The sequence below is a fragment of the Neoarius graeffei genome, chromosome 23 (genome assembly GCF_027579695.1).
Source record: "Neoarius graeffei isolate fNeoGra1 chromosome 23, fNeoGra1.pri, whole genome shotgun sequence".
NCBI classification, from domain to species: Eukaryota; Metazoa; Chordata; class Actinopteri; order Siluriformes; family Ariidae; genus Neoarius; species Neoarius graeffei.
Genome location: NC_083591.1, coordinates 56,517,000 through 56,532,503, shown reverse-complemented (window position 1 = coordinate 56,532,503; position 15,504 = coordinate 56,517,000). Strand labels below are relative to the sequence as shown.

Sequence of the window (15,504 nt, the reverse complement as noted above, 5' to 3'; positions counted from 1 at the left end):
CGCAACTTTAAAGGGATAGTTCGGGATTTTTGACATGAATCTGTATGGCATCCCCATCAATAGTGTCGTGCAAACACACTGACTTACCCCTGACAGCATCCTGTGAGTCCAGTTCTTGTCCAGTTTTGGTCCAGACGAAAGTAGTCCGGCAAGTTTGTTGGGGTCACGAAAGTAAAACGTTTTTCGTCTCAAAACAGTACGTGTTCAAAAGAGTGATATATATTTGTATCACAAAACCGTTGCCAAATAAAAAGTCAGACCTCGAAATTGCTTGGCACTATTTTCTCTCCCTCGGTATCACTGCGCGCTGCCGCCAGGTGACAGCGAAACGCAGACCCACTAAGCTGGTGGGAGACCAAGGCTGCACTCTATCCACGGCTTACACACGTGATGGCACGGAGGATGTGTATAGTGCAGCATCTGTCCCCCCAGAGAGGATCTTTTTAAAAGCAGGACAGATTATAACTGAGAGGAGAAATAGAATCAGAATTAACTAGTTAATTGCAGCAATTAAAGGAATAGGTAGGAAAAGGAAGGCGCAAAGACACCGCGCAGCGCCTGAAAACGGGTTTTCAGGCGCTGCGCACCTGCTTTCAGGTGCTGTGCGGTGTCTTTGCGCCTGCAGCGGTGCTTTGCCTGTGCTGTGGCTGAAAATAGTTCCAGATATAAATTGGTCTAGTAAATCCCTTCGTGTTAATTTGCATTGATATGTGTACTCGATGTGAATGTACAAGTCATGAGAAATAATTATAAAAAATCTTGAGTTATTTAATTCACTTTTGCAACGACAATGCTAGCTGGACACGCCGGATTACAGCGACTAAGCTAACCTGGGCGTTTATAGATCAGGACAATGGCTGGGTCGGCTACAAAACGCTTTGGCTCACTCATCCAACTCTAGGGACTGCAGGGACTGACTCAATTTCATCTGGGGGTGGCGTATTCCTTTAAATCAAAAATAAAATCTTGGGAGCCGAAAGAGCCGGCTCCTTATAGTAAGAAGAGCCGAAATTCCCATCACTAGTAAACAATGAATGAACCAGCCGTGGCTGTCACCTGGCGGCAGCGCGCAGTGATGAGAAGGGAGAGAAAATAGTGCCAAGCGATTTCGAGGTCTGACTTTTTATTTGGCAACGGTTTTGTGATGCAAATGTATCACTCTTTTGAACACGTACTGTTTTGAGACGAAAAACGTTTTACTTTCGTGACCCCAACAAACTTGCCGGACTACTTTCGTCTGGACCAAAACTGGACAAGAACTGGACTCACAGGATGCTGTCGGGGTAAGGTCAGTGTGTTTGCACGACACTATTGATGGGGATGCCATACAGATTCATGTCAAAAATCCCGAGCTATCCTTTTAATCTGAGTCTCCAGATACGAACCTGGTGCCAGAGCTCTGTGTAACGGTGTGTTTGGAAATTATCACAAAAAATATGCCGCCAGAGCAGTCTTTATTTCCTCCTGAATGAAAACAGCAGTTCAGCAAATTGATGCACGAATCTGAAAGGATTGACGTTTGCGTAAGTATTTACCCATCAGATATTAATGGACTCCTTGAAAGCTCCGCCCCTTCCTTCATCTTGTATCTTATTCTTTTTAATCTCAACTTTTTTTTTTGAACTGATGTGATAAACGGAGAATATCTAGAATTAATGTCAAAATCCTTCAATGTGTGTTTAGCTTGGCTAATGTTTACACTTTTTTTTTTTTGAGATGCAAAGAAATTTCACTCTCCAGACTTTTTTTTTTTTGACTGGAATAAGATGCAGTGAAAATATTGACACTAGAACTGTGTTTCACAGTTTCTCCAATAAATCTTACAAGTAACTTGTTAAAGGACTAGATAAAAAAAAGCATCGTGTTTTGTATAGGTTTGGTTTTTTTGGTGTTCCTGTTTACTGTGTATTTAATTCTCTCCCTTCCTAGGACTTGTCCCTCCCACTTCCTTTTCCTTCGACTGAATTTAACAATCTGCTCTGTATGTACTTCCTGTAAGCGCCAGACTTTGATCAGTTTAAAGAACGTAGGATTGAGGACTCAGGAGTTTTAGGAAGCACCCAATCAAACTGCATCTGTGAAAGTGGGCGGGTCTTGGTTATGTCGACTGACTAGCAAATGATTAACGAGAAACTGTATCTAGTGTTGTTTAAATGCTTCGAAACTTCTACAAAACCCAAATTCAGCTAATGCTCTGGACGAGTAGCTAAGTTGCATTTTAATGTCGTGGGCCATGATCCTTATTTCTGGATGGCGTGGAGTGGAGTTTCTGTGCGAGTGTGAACGAGCTCGTGTTTGGTCTTGCAGCAGTAATTTGCTGTGCTGTTCTCATGCTGTTTATACAACGCGCGCACACAAATTGCACAGCTCTGTTTAGATATTAGCAGGTGCCAATTAGCGGTTTGAGGGTGATGACAGATTTTGTCTGAATTTGAATTAACAAAACTGAAGAGCGAAGTGTGGAAAGATGGACGGCTGGGAAATTCTGACACTCGGCATGTGGCGTTAGTTTGTACACCCCGTCTTTCTTCAAGACGTTTTGCCTCGTTCTCATTCGTGATTGTTTTTGTCAAGCGTCTTGCACAGATGGAGGACTTTTATCTTACATTGATGTTCGGTCGATGTGTTGCACTTTGAGATGCTTTTCTGCTCCGCATGGTTGTACAGAGTGGTGGTGGTGTTCTCCTCTGACCTTTCTCAACAAGACGACATTCTGTTTACCATGCACACAGCTGCCAGTTACAGGATGTTTTTTGTTTTTCACACCACTCTGTGTAAATTCCCATTTTCTGTTGTGTGTGTGTGGGGAAATCAAACTGGCACCAATAACCAGTCAGTCGGTGGTCTCGCTGAGTTCATTTCTCTGTTCTGATGTTTGATGTAAACATGAAGAAGCTCTTGACCTGTAACTGCATGACTGTGCGCTGTGGTGCGACTTTGATTGGACTGTGACATGAATGAGCAGCTGTACAGCTGTTCCTCTCGATTAAAATGGTGTTAATGATTTATTCACTGAATTAGCTGTGCTTCTGAAGGTATAGGAAGTAAAATACATATTTTAATAAATATAAAGTGTGAAATTACACCGTTAGAAATAAGGGTGCCATTTCTGTCCCCCCTAGAGCTCATTATGGGACTTCAAGGTAGCCATGTTGTATCTTCCGGGCCAAAAAGGTACATATATGTTCCCAATCAGTATATAAAGGGTACTAATAAGTACCTTGGAGAGTAGTGACCCACTGACAAGCCATTGAACCCCTAAAGGTACAATAACGTACTTTTTTTTATTTTCTGAGTGTAGTTTAATATTTGTGACCTAAACTGAACAAAAAAAAACATTTTTTCCTGTTGCAGAAACTTTCCTTATATAGGTTAAATACTATTTTTTTTTTCCCCCCAAATGAAGGAAAAAAGTACCTTTTGAGCTTTTTCTCAGTGAACTGAATGAAAGTCAGCAGAAGTACTGCAATTATTACAGAGAGAAAATCATCTGTTTTGTGCTGGTCAAGAAAGCACTTGAACCTGAAACACTCAGCTATTTTTTTTTGTTCAGTGAGTAGTACTGCTTATAAAATATATTCCAAATAAATCTCACCCTTTTATAAATACACAATACTTAGATGAACATACTGTTAATTTTTATTAGCAAAAGAAAAATCACATTCCTATATTTTTCTTGTAGTACAAAAGATACAAATGCATCATCTTCCCATCCCAAAACATCCATTTATGCAACATACCGTGCCATTAAACCCAACACCTCCTGGTTACAAAGGAACCCAAATGGCTTTGACATCCTTTTAGAGGAGACGGTTCGAGATTGTTGCTTTGTGAACTCTTAAGAGGAAAACATCTACAGTACTTGCAGGTGGCTGAGAGTGTGAGGAAAAGCAGGAAGTCATATTCAACAATGAGGAGACTGAGGGTAAAGCTCTCGGGCTGTGTCTCAAATAGGTCACTATAATTTAGTCTATAACTTAAGAACGTAGTGCATAGAGTTTACAGCTGCTCATTTTTACTAGTTGATAAAGTTAAAGGTTTAATGAACTATAAGGACTAGAAGGCAAAAAAAAAGTTCAGGGCATTATTTGATTTAAAAACAGCAATGAACTAATCACTGGGGGGAAACCCACCATTGCGCCCTCTGGTGGCCACCAGGTGCAAAATATGTCCAACGTCATCCAGTATTCGATTAGCTGCTCAGTGTAGTTTTGGAAAATGTTTGAAATTCTGCATTTCACTACTGTTGAATGTAAACACTTTTCTCTTTTACTCAAGTTTACTTTTCACTCCATTTTCCATCGAGACTGAAACAAATCACAAACTGCAAAAGATTTTTCTCTATTAAATATTTGACTAAAATTCACTCTCCGATACAAAGTAGTATGATGAGTTAACTTTAAGTTTGGTAAGTTAACTAGCTAAGCAAGTTGTGAATTAACGTCTTAAATCAACTTATTTTATTAAATTGGTGTCAGGTTTTGTAACCGAGCCAATTAGATTAGCTAGTTAGGTTTTGTGAATGTGTTAAATTTGCTAGCTAGTGAATTGGCTTGTTGAATTAGCAAGCTAAATCAAGTTTCGTGAATTAATGTCTTGAATTACCCAAGTCAATTTAATGATTTTATTAAATTTATAGCAAGTCAGGTTTTGTAAGTATGTTTAATTAGTAAGCTATTTAATACTTGTGAATTTGTTTGTTGAATTTACTAGCTTAAGTCTTGTGAAGTGTCTTAAATTACCTCAGTTTTTATTTGATTTAAATTAACACTGTTTTGTGAATTATCTTGTTAAATTTATAGCTAGTCAAGTTGAGAGTTTAATAAGTAAACTGTTTGTGAAATAGAAAATTTGCTAGCGAGTAAAGTTTTGTGAATTAGTGTTAAATCTGCTAGCTTGTAAGACTTGTAAAATTAACTAGCTGGTTACATTTTGTGAATGTTTGCTAAATTAGTCAGCCAGCCAAGCTTGGGGAATTTACTGATTAAATGTTTGTCATTGTCACACCAGCTACCTGCACCAGGTTACGTCTTAAAAAAAAAAAACCCAAGCCCTAATATATTCACGATATAACATAGTACTCATGATGAACTTTTAACCAAACAGGGTTTAAAAAAAAAAACTTTAGAAAATAAATAATACACTGTCTGTAAATATTGCACTCAGGGCTGCATGATCTGACAAACAGAATGATCAATTATTGTGATAAATTGTCACAATACAATTTTGATATATTGTTGTATTGTTTGTTTTTTAAAACTGGAATTGCAGTGGATTTTTAAGTCATCTTTTTAAAATCTAATCTTTAAACTTTTCAGTGTTAGTGTTTATAAACAAAAATAAAAACATCATTTAACTCAGTTTTTCATTTTAACTGTCAGTTGAGAAGTTAATGATGCACACTCCAAAACAAAAAAGTCCTAAAGTATTGCGATATGCTATTTTTTTTTTTTTGTCATATCTCCAAGTGTCTGATTACCACTAGCGTGTTTGTGGTTAGTAGTTTTGACTTTGGACTGAGATTGGGGTAGAATTAGATTTACTGGATCTGGCAACCCTGTTAATTTAACTCTGCAGAATCAGTGCTGGTGATTTCTCCCCCCCCCCCCCCCCCCAAAAAAAAAGCTTTAAACCCAACAATTAACAAGAAACCTGTCTGTCGCTCTTTTACAGGAAGGATGTGATTGATGCTCCAGTCTTGATAAAGACGGATCGGATCTTTGTTTATCAGAAAAATATAAAGATGAACTTTACAACTGTTAAATAAATAAATGCTTTTTTTTTTTTTAAATCCAGCAATACTAATTTGATATTAAACTCTGTTTGCACTCAATTGGAAGACTTACAGATACAACAGGTTGGTTGTTTAATCTGATTTTTAAATAAAAAAAAAAAAGCCTGTCTAGTAGAAGTGTGCAGGAATAAAACCTGGACCGTTTTATTTCCGTAAAAACGTCTGAAATCTTTCCATAGCTATAAACTTTTAGTGGATTCTGTTCCTATTTCATTTTAATGTCCAAAAAACATTTAACATATTTAGAAAAGCAAAATATGATTCACTTATTGTATATAATATGAGCCAAATATTTGAAATCGGCCACATTTTTGTTCAAAAACATCCATTTTGATCCGTGTTTAAAAATATATATTCTATTATAAATAACATGCAATATTTTATTCAGGTTGCGTTTTGGTAATTTTTTTTTTCCTTCATAAAATATATTGCATCACCCACAGTGTTACTGAATTCTCCGTTCTGATTGGTCAGAAGAGGTGTTGATTGATTTTCTATAACAGCAGCTCTGACAGTAGTGCAGTTACAAATCACAGCTTTATATTAATGCTTTAATGTTTCTATAACAGCTCATTCACAGGGACTTGAACAAGGGACGCGCCGTAATCCATAAACGGATGGAAGGAGTCTCCAGTGTTAAAGATGTAAACAGTGTGGGGGAAATCAGGAATTTTGGACAGACAAGTCTGAAATGTCTATTTGTCCAAATTGTGAACAATGCGGCCGGGGGTCCACCTTAGGGCCCTGGAAGCTGAAGGGCTTTAAATGCCTGGAGACGGCTTCTCAGCTATTTTTGTGATTGTCAAAGGCCAAATTACACTAGACGTTAGTTGAGCGGCTGGAGTCAGGGCTCATACTAAAACTTTCCGCAATCATTCCTGACATCGGGTCGGGCTGAGTCTGGTCTGAAAGGTCTCAGGGAGAGAGAGGTGCCTGTAAAGTTTGGCAGGGCTGGGACATGGTGGCAGAGTTATGAATTTTTAAATGCTGGCTCGAGCCAGGGCTCATATTAAAAATTTTGGTGAGCAGTGGTCGAGTGAGGGGTTGGGGGGCAAATAACAGGCCGAGGCTGCGTTATACCTGGCTGTGCATGTGCTGGTTTGAAAGGGCTCGGGGAGAGGGAGGTGCCTGTAATGTTTGGCAGGGCTAGGACCTTTGGTGGCCGAGTTATGAATTTTTAAAGTTGGGCCCTGCAGGGGCCCCTGTTTCACAGGCCGTGTTATGACAATATATTTGCCCAGTGGAAAATTGGAAGTAGATTAGACCCAAATCTATACAATTTTCTCATGGGCCATCTGCTCCAATGCTTTTGAAATACAGACGGACAGATGCAAAAATTACCGCTCAGTGTCCGGCCTCATTTCCCACGCTGTGTAAATTTTACAAAATAAGAGCGGCTCATGAGGGAGCGAGTGTTTACAGCTGCGATAACGTACGTTTATGACAGTTAACGTAACTATAAATGGATAAAAAGATACAAAAAAGGTAAATAAATACAAATTGCTGTGATACGAGAGGAGTAAAACATGCCACTTCTTTTCACACCACCCTCTCACTGATTGAGTCCTATAAATGTTTTATTCCTTGTTGTAGTGAAGAGCACTGAGACCCTGAGGGGTTGAGATCAAGACCAAAGCAGGGCCAAATCAGACCAGTGATTGGGGTGGGGGAGGGGTGACAGCCACTAACAGGAAGAAAATTTTCAAGTTAGTAATGAGTCACGTTATTGGTTGCATTTGAAGCAGGACGTTTAACATCCAATCACAGTAACGATGTTCACAAATAAATCACAATACACAGGCAATTTAGTGAAATCCCTGCAGCTGTGGTCTTGAAATAAAACCCCGAATCCTTCATGTCTGAGACCGAGACCTTCAAAAAGTGGTCTTGAGTACCACAATGCTACCTTGCTTTAAAAGGAACCTGTTCTTGGCTGCAGGAGTGGAACCCAATGTTTTCTGTTGCATGCTGAGATGCTTTTCTGCTCACCATGGTTGTAAAGAGTGACTATCTCATCATCTGTAGCCACTTTATCCTGTTCTCCAGGGTCGCAGGCAAGCTGGAGCCTATCCCAGCTGACTACAGGCGAAAGGCGGGGTTCACCCTGGACAAGTCGCCAGGTCATCACAGGGCTGACACATAGACACAGACAACCATTCACACTCACATTCACACCTACGCTCAATTTAGAGTCACCAGTTAAGAGTTAAGCTAGCCGCACACTACGCCGATTTTCAGCGTACCGAGCCAACTGAAGTCGCGAGTCAGGCGTAAAGACCAGTTTTCGATGGTACCGACTCATCTCACAGCCGATTCGAAAAACTAATCAGGAGCCAGACTGATCGGCGAGAGTCGCTAGCAATAGCCAATCATATCTTTCACATATAACACGTGACATCATTAAACACAATTTCTAGCGCGAGAAATACGTGTTGGTAGCACCTAATTCAGGTATATACTGTAATTCCATAGACTGAAGCTTTATCCATAGACACAGTGGGCTGGAAAGCCACTCTGCTCAAGTTGTGTGGCTGAATTCCAAATCGCTTTAACTCCCCTATATAAGTGCACTATTTTAAGGTTGGAAATAATAGCTCATGCAGCCTAGATAGTGCGCTACATATTCCGTGTTGTGTCATTTGTAATTCAGCCTGTAGCATCTTCAAGTGTTGGATTTAACAGTAACTATATCCAATAGCCAATCACAAAGCTATTAAGTTGTCACGTGATATTTAGCGGAATGTTTATGATGCTTAGTTCGCATAATCTCGTTTGGTGTCGTGGATATGTGCGTGCCCTGGCGGGAGTCGGCTCTGAAATGGGTCGGTTCGGTACCGCGTGGATTGGCATAGTGTGCGGCTAGCTTTACTGTGTCCTTCCTGGCCAAAAAGCTCAAACCATCTCAAATCTGTCCTTTATCTGATCTCTGACCCTCTCTTATCAACAAGGCGTTTGTTTCCACCCACAGAACCGTCGCTTGCTCACTCGATGTTTTTTGTTTCTCGCACCATTCTGTGTAAAAACCCCAGGAGATCAGCAGTTTCTGAAACACTCAAACCCATGCTACAGTGAGATCACAATTTTCCCATTCTGATGCTTGAACGTTGTGAACATTAACCGAAGCTCTTGATTTGTATCTGCGTGATGTTCGAGGAATCGGCTGATTAGGGAACTGCATAAAATAAAACAGCAGGCGGATGGAGGGGTGTTCTTAATGAAGTAGCCGGTGAGTGTATGTCTTCTAAAAAAAAAAAAAAAAAAAAAATTGTGTTTTGAGGCTGAAGGTCAACACATCAGTAATAAAGTCGAAATGTAAAAACGTCCTTGTTTATTACAATCACACACACACAAGAAATATCAGTCCTACCTCGGAATAAACAATCAGGTCTTGGGTCAATCTGGAGTCACAAAAAAAATCCCGTAAACGGCCGGATGTGTGTGAGTGAGTAAGGCAGTTGGACAGAACCTGTGTGTGTTAGTGAATAGCACCTTCAGTCTCCTCTCGTGGAAGTAAATGCTCAGTGTTTCTCACAGTCTTAGTGCATCGGAGTCGGGTTACAGTACAGGACGTAGCGGGCGGCGTCCCTACAGCCGCAGGAGGAGAGTGACACAGTTAAAGCATGCGAGCTAGTAGGAGCAGTAAAGCTATTCTCTGGCGGCGCACTGATGCAGCGCAGCTCGTGATTTCCTGGGGCTCTGATCCACGTTTCCCAGAATCCTGCGCAAGCCAGGAGACATGAGGAAAGGTTTCATCGGTGTGCCATCGTTCCTCTCCAGGTCCTCACCTAGACCCATAATGCAGTGGGGCAAAGAGAAGAAGGAAGCAGGAACATGTTAGGGAACAAATCCACATGGAAAAGTGTAAAACTGAAATATCTGCAGTGATTGATTGATTACGTTCAAGTGTGGCACGACTGCAACACAGTGCTGACTGTAAAATGATCACGTTCCTTGTATTTCTGACCAAAGCATCAAATCACTTTCTGAACGTTTTCATCCTCGAATAGATGAAGTGACGCCACAGTGAAGGTTTTGCTTTTCTGCAGGTCACTAATGCACGTGTGCGCTTCGGTTAAACTGTAGACGTGAGCACTTACAGAAACACAGGAACAGTGTGTCCACACACATTGCATAGACGCTGAAGAAGCCGTGTGCGATCAGGTACGACCCGAACACGACGGTCTGTGGGTGAGACACACAGGGACGTTAACCGACAGCGACAAAACACGCAAAATAGCAAAACCAAACACAGTTTTCTTACCAGCAGAGGCACCCAGTAACTATTCAGGACTGGAACCTCTTCCTGAATGATGGGGATTTTGTGTGTGAAGAAAAAGAAGGCAATCACACCTGTAAAACAAACCAACCAACCCAGTGAGTGATTCAGCACGATGCTCTACTGCCCCCTGCTGGTGTTGCACAGCTGATGCCTTTTAAAGCAAATAAAAACCAAGATAAATAACAAATTAAATAAAAATAAGACAAAGTGGATTATTTATCCATTTTAAAAAGAGTCCTCATATCACTGCGCTTTCCATACAGATGGGAAAAAAAATTTTCTGATGCCTTTGAAAACAAAAACAATATAAACAGCAAATAAAAAAGTGGATTATTGTATTTATCCATTTTAAAAGTGTCCTCATATCACTGTGCTTTCCATACAAATGGAAAAAAAATTGTAAAAAAATTTCTGATGCCTTTGGAAACAAAAATATAAACAGCAAATATAAGTGGATTATTTATCCATTTTAAAGTGTCCTCACATCACTGTGCTTTCCATACAGATGGGGAAAATTCTGTAAAAAAACTTCTGATGCTCTTGAAAACAAAAACAATATAAATAAAATAATTCTAATAAAAATGACACAAAGTGGATTATTGTATTTATTCATTTTAAAGTGTCCTCATATCACTGTGATTTCCATAAAGATGGAAAAAGAATCTGCAAAAAAATTTCTGATGCCTTTAAAAACAAAAACAATATAAGTAGAAATAATAATTCTAATAAAAATAATAAACAAATAAATAAAATTAATGCACAGGTGCAGACCGGGTTGCCAGGTCCTCGTATTTCATGTAGTGCTGCAGTGTTACTTTCCTGTTTATCCACAGTTTGGAAATGAAACATTAATTAATCAACACTTATAATAAATCTGACCCGCAGTTAGAGTTACAGAAAAAAACAAATGTACATGCAACAACAACAAAATCTCAGTGATGACTGAAAACTGTCTGGAATTTTGACGTGAAGGGGCGGCACGGTGGTGTAGTGGTTAGCGCTGTCGCCTCACAGCAAGAAGGTCCGGGTTCGAGCCCCGTGGCCGGCGAGGGCCTTTCTGTGCGGAGTTTGCATGTTCTCCCCGTGTCCGCGTGGGTTTCCTCCGGGTGCTCCGGTTTCCCCCAAAGACATGCAGGTTAGGTTAACTGGTGACTCTAAATTGAGCGTAGGTGTGAATGTGAGTGTGAATGGTTGTCTGTGTCTATGTGTCAGCCCTGTGATGACCTGGCGACTTGTCCAGGGTGTACCCCGCCTTTCGCCCGTAGTCAGCTGGGATAGGCTCCAGCTTGCCTGCGACCCTGTAGAACAGGATAAAGCGGCTACAGATAATAAGATGAGATGTGAGAAAAGCATGGGCCTTACCAACACTCCCTGTGATGAGAATTTTCCCTAAGAAGAGCAGGAAGTCTGTGAGCTTATCCAGCACTGCGACCCTGCAACGGAGGACAGCGATGCTCACCGAGACGCAGCAAACGGATCAACGTTCATGTTTTTAATGACGAACTGAAGGACGTTTTTACCTCACAACGTTCCTCATTAACAAGAAGAACGCTTCCCGAGCTGACGTGCAGAAACTCTTTCCATAGATTGCAATCTACAGGAAACACATGACACTGAAAAGATCATTACAAAAAAAAAAAAATTAGCTTGGTGATTATAACAATGACAATACAGACTCTTACCATGATGTACGCGTTCCTGTTCATGAAGCGAATAAAACGCTCGAGGCACCAAAAGCAGCATTTTAAACAACAGAGCAGGAAGCGAGCAAACACGTTCTGAGCTCCTACACACACGAACACGTGATAAGAGATACACGACACACACACTGATAAAACAAGAGACAATAAAACCACCTGGACTACAGCGCGGCTGAATTCTGGATTGTGATTGGTCAGAAAAAAGGTGTTGATTAATTTACTGTAACGGCAGCTCTGATGGTAGTGCAGCGTCAAATATTTATACAGGTTTACATTAATGCACTTGTTTCTATAGCAACCATACAGTATAGTCACTGTTAGGGGTTTGTACGACAGACATAATGTTCTAATCAGTGACATGGTGATGGTTTCTGTTAAGGAGATGTTTATTTAACGTTTATGGAAGGAGACTCTTTACGTTTTCCAGTAACATTTCAGACAAGCTGCATTTTTTTTCTCATCAACTTTAAGAAAGAGAAGCAAAAAGAGGGTGGGGGAAACAGGATCCGCTCTAACATAAGTGATAACAGAAACTAACTTCTTCCACAACATTAAACGTTACAATAAATGGATATAAAGTGCAGTGCATCATTCGAGACCAGATGTTTGTTAGTGTTGAGATTGTACATTATTCTGTAAACTTACCTTTAAGCTTGTGGTCCAGATATTCAAGTACAAGTCGGATGAACTGGACGAAAGCTAGGATCAGTGAACCAAAGGCAAGAGACCCAGTGTGATACCTACAAGCAAATCAGACGCATGTTATTGGATCATCATGACACCTGTTTACAACCTCATTGAAAAAATAAACTGCATTCACAAAGCTATAACACTTTGAATGCTTTAAAGGAATTTTTGGTTCATTAATCATCTCGTCACCGTGAGCTGGCCTAGTGGTTAGCGTGTTCACCTCTTGACCAGGAGATCGTGAGTTCTACTTGCAGTCGGGTCATACCTACGGTAAGACCATCGTAAAAACTAGGAGTTATTGCCCCTCAACCTGATTTCCTCTGAATGGTGCGCTTCACAGGGGCAGTGTTGATCCTAGGGTTTGGTCATCCAGCTGCTTGGAATTGGGCAGTCTACCCGAAGAGTCAGGGGTCAAAAGTAACATTAGCCATTACTGTCATGTTTGCACATTGGAGTATAAACAATCCGGCAAGGAGCGCTGATTGTGAGGTCCCGTACAATCGAAACTCTCAGATGAGTCGGGGAGGGATTCCCTGCCGAGGCTACGCATGGTGTGTTAGCGTGAAGCTTATGGGAAATGAATAGTGTGTTGGATTAGCACTAATCCCATGTTTTGAAAAATTGAAAATGTTGTCTTGGGCCCCTCTGGGGTGTCAACAATCCGTGTGCAAAGTATGGAGTACAGTATGTGCATCCAGTCGTGTCGATTTGCATGGGCGAACAGACAGAGAGACAAAGAGAGACAGAAAGACAAAGAGAGACAGAGAGAGAGATAGCCTTCTTTTAGTAGTACAGATGGTACCTACTGCCATCCAGCGAGGCACGCTGCAATACAGACGTGAGTAGGGAGTCAAACTCTCAAGGTTACCAGAGGACCCCCCCCACTGTAACCCTAACTGTATAGGCAAGAGAACAAGGCCTATGGAAACGGAAATCGTCAGCGCCCAACGCACCTTAACGGCCTGGTCAGTACTGGGATGGAAGACTGCCTGGGAAGACCAGGTCCTGGCTCGGGAGGGACTTTGACTTGAATCATCTTGTCCTCCAAAAATTAAAAAACAAACAAACAAAAAAACACCCAGCAGCCATTTGCTATAGCTGCAGGTCAGATCAATCTTTAGCAGACTAGCCTATTTTTAAGCATTTGTCACTTCCTTAAGTCCTTCTGTGTCTTATATCTGAGCGCTTAACGATTCCCAAGTTATGAAACTGAGAAATCCAAGCACATCCGAGCACTGGATGCAGGTATTGTGTGTCCTCGATTTATCTTGCATGAGGAAGAGATGACAAAAATGTAGATTTAAAATTTTTTTTAATTATACATTATACCTTCACTACTGTTGAAGTAAGAAATTTGGGTGTTATTCTGGACTCTACTCTCTCTTTTGACTCACACATTAAAAGTATTACTAAAACAGCTTTTTTTCACCTGAAAAGTCTCTCCAAACTCCGTCCCTCTTTAACTTCATCTGCAGCTGAAACGCTTATACAGTGGGGCAAAAAAGTATTTAGTCAGCCACCAACTGTGCAAGTTCTCCCACTTAAAAAGATGAGAGAGGCCTGTAATTTTCATCATAGGTACACTTCAACTATGAGAGACAGAATGGGGGGAAAGAATCCAGGAAATCACATTGTAGGATTTTTAATGAATTAAGTGGTAAATTCCTCTGTAAAATAAGTATTTGGTCACCTACAAACAAGCAAGATTTCTGGCTCTCGCAGACCTGTAACAACTTCTTTAAGAGGCTCCTCTGTCCTCCACTCGTTACCTGTATTAATGGCACCTGTTTGAACTCGTTATCATTATAAAAGACACCTGTCCACAACCTCAAACAGTCACACTCCAAACTCCACTATGGCCAAGACCAAAGAGCTGTCAAAGGACACCAGAAACAAAAGTGTAGACCTGCACCAGGCTGGGAAGACTGAATCTGCAATAGGTAAGCAGCTTGGTGTGAAGAAATCAACTGTGGGAGCAATTATTAGAAAATGGAAGACATACAAGACCACTGATAATCTCCCTCGATCTGGGGCTCCACGCAAGATCTCACCCCGTGGGGTCAAAATGATCACAAGAACGGTGAGCAAAAATCCCAGAACCACACGGGGGGACCTAGTGAATGACCTGCAGAGAGCTGGGACCAAAGTAACAAAGGCTACCATCAGTAACACACTACGCCGCCAGGGACTCAAATCCTGCAGTGCCAGACGTGTCCCCCTGCTTAAGCCAGTACATGTCCAGGCCTGTCTGAAGTTTGCTAGAGAGCATTTGGATGATCCAGAAGAGGATTGGGAGAATGTCATATGGTCAGATGAAACCAAAATAGAACTTTTTGGTAAAAACTCAACTTGTCGTGTTTGGAGGAGAAAGAATGCTGAGTTGCATCCAAAGAACACCATACCTACTGTGAAGCATGGGGGTGGAAACATCATGCTTTGGGGCTGTTTTTCTGCAAAGGGACCAGGACGACTGATCCGTGTAAAGGAAAGAATGAATGGGGCCATGTATCGTGAGATTTTGAGTGAAAACCTCCTTCCATCAGCAAGGGCATTGAAGACGAAACGTGGCTGGGTCTTTCAGCATGACAATGATCCCAAACACACCGCCCGGGCAACGAAGGAGTGGCTTCGTAAGAAGCATTTCAAGGTCCTGGAGTGGCCTAGCCAGTCTCCAGATCTCAACCCCATAGAAAATCTTTGGAGGGAGTTGAAAGTCCGTGTTGCCCAGCGACAGCCCCAAAACATCACTGCTCTAGAGGAGATCTGCATGGAGGAATGGGCCAAAATACCAGCAACAGTGTGTGAAAACCTTGTGAAGACTTGCAGAAAACGTTTCACCTCTGTCATTGCCAACAAAGGGTATATAACAAAGTATTGAGATGAACTTTTGTTATTGACCAAATACTTATTTTCCACCATAATTTGCAAATAAATTATTTAAAAATCAGACAATGTGATTTTCTGGATTTTTTTTCTCATTCTGTCTCTCATAGTTGAAGTGTACCTATGATGAAAATTACAGGCCTCTCTCATCTTTTTAA

At 41.0% G+C, this 15,504-nt stretch overlaps 1 protein-coding gene across 1 annotated transcript in view; it reads right to left on the bottom strand.

The window, feature by feature from the left end:
- Positions 1-9,112: 9,112 nt before the first annotated feature.
- Positions 9,113-15,504, bottom strand: part of slc44a5a (solute carrier family 44 member 5a) — a 115,998-nt gene continuing 109,606 nt past the window's right edge. The window contains exons 15-21 of the mRNA XM_060905442.1: positions 12,419-12,513; positions 11,756-11,859; positions 11,594-11,667; positions 11,436-11,506; positions 10,056-10,144; positions 9,892-9,976; positions 9,113-9,579 (exon numbers count right to left, since the gene is read on the bottom strand). Coding sequence (XP_060761425.1) covers positions 9,440-9,579; positions 9,892-9,976; positions 10,056-10,144; positions 11,436-11,506; positions 11,594-11,667; positions 11,756-11,859; positions 12,419-12,513 — 658 coding nt within the window. The 3' untranslated portion in view covers positions 9,113-9,439. The remainder of the gene's footprint in view (positions 9,580-9,891; positions 9,977-10,055; positions 10,145-11,435; positions 11,507-11,593; positions 11,668-11,755; positions 11,860-12,418; positions 12,514-15,504) is intronic.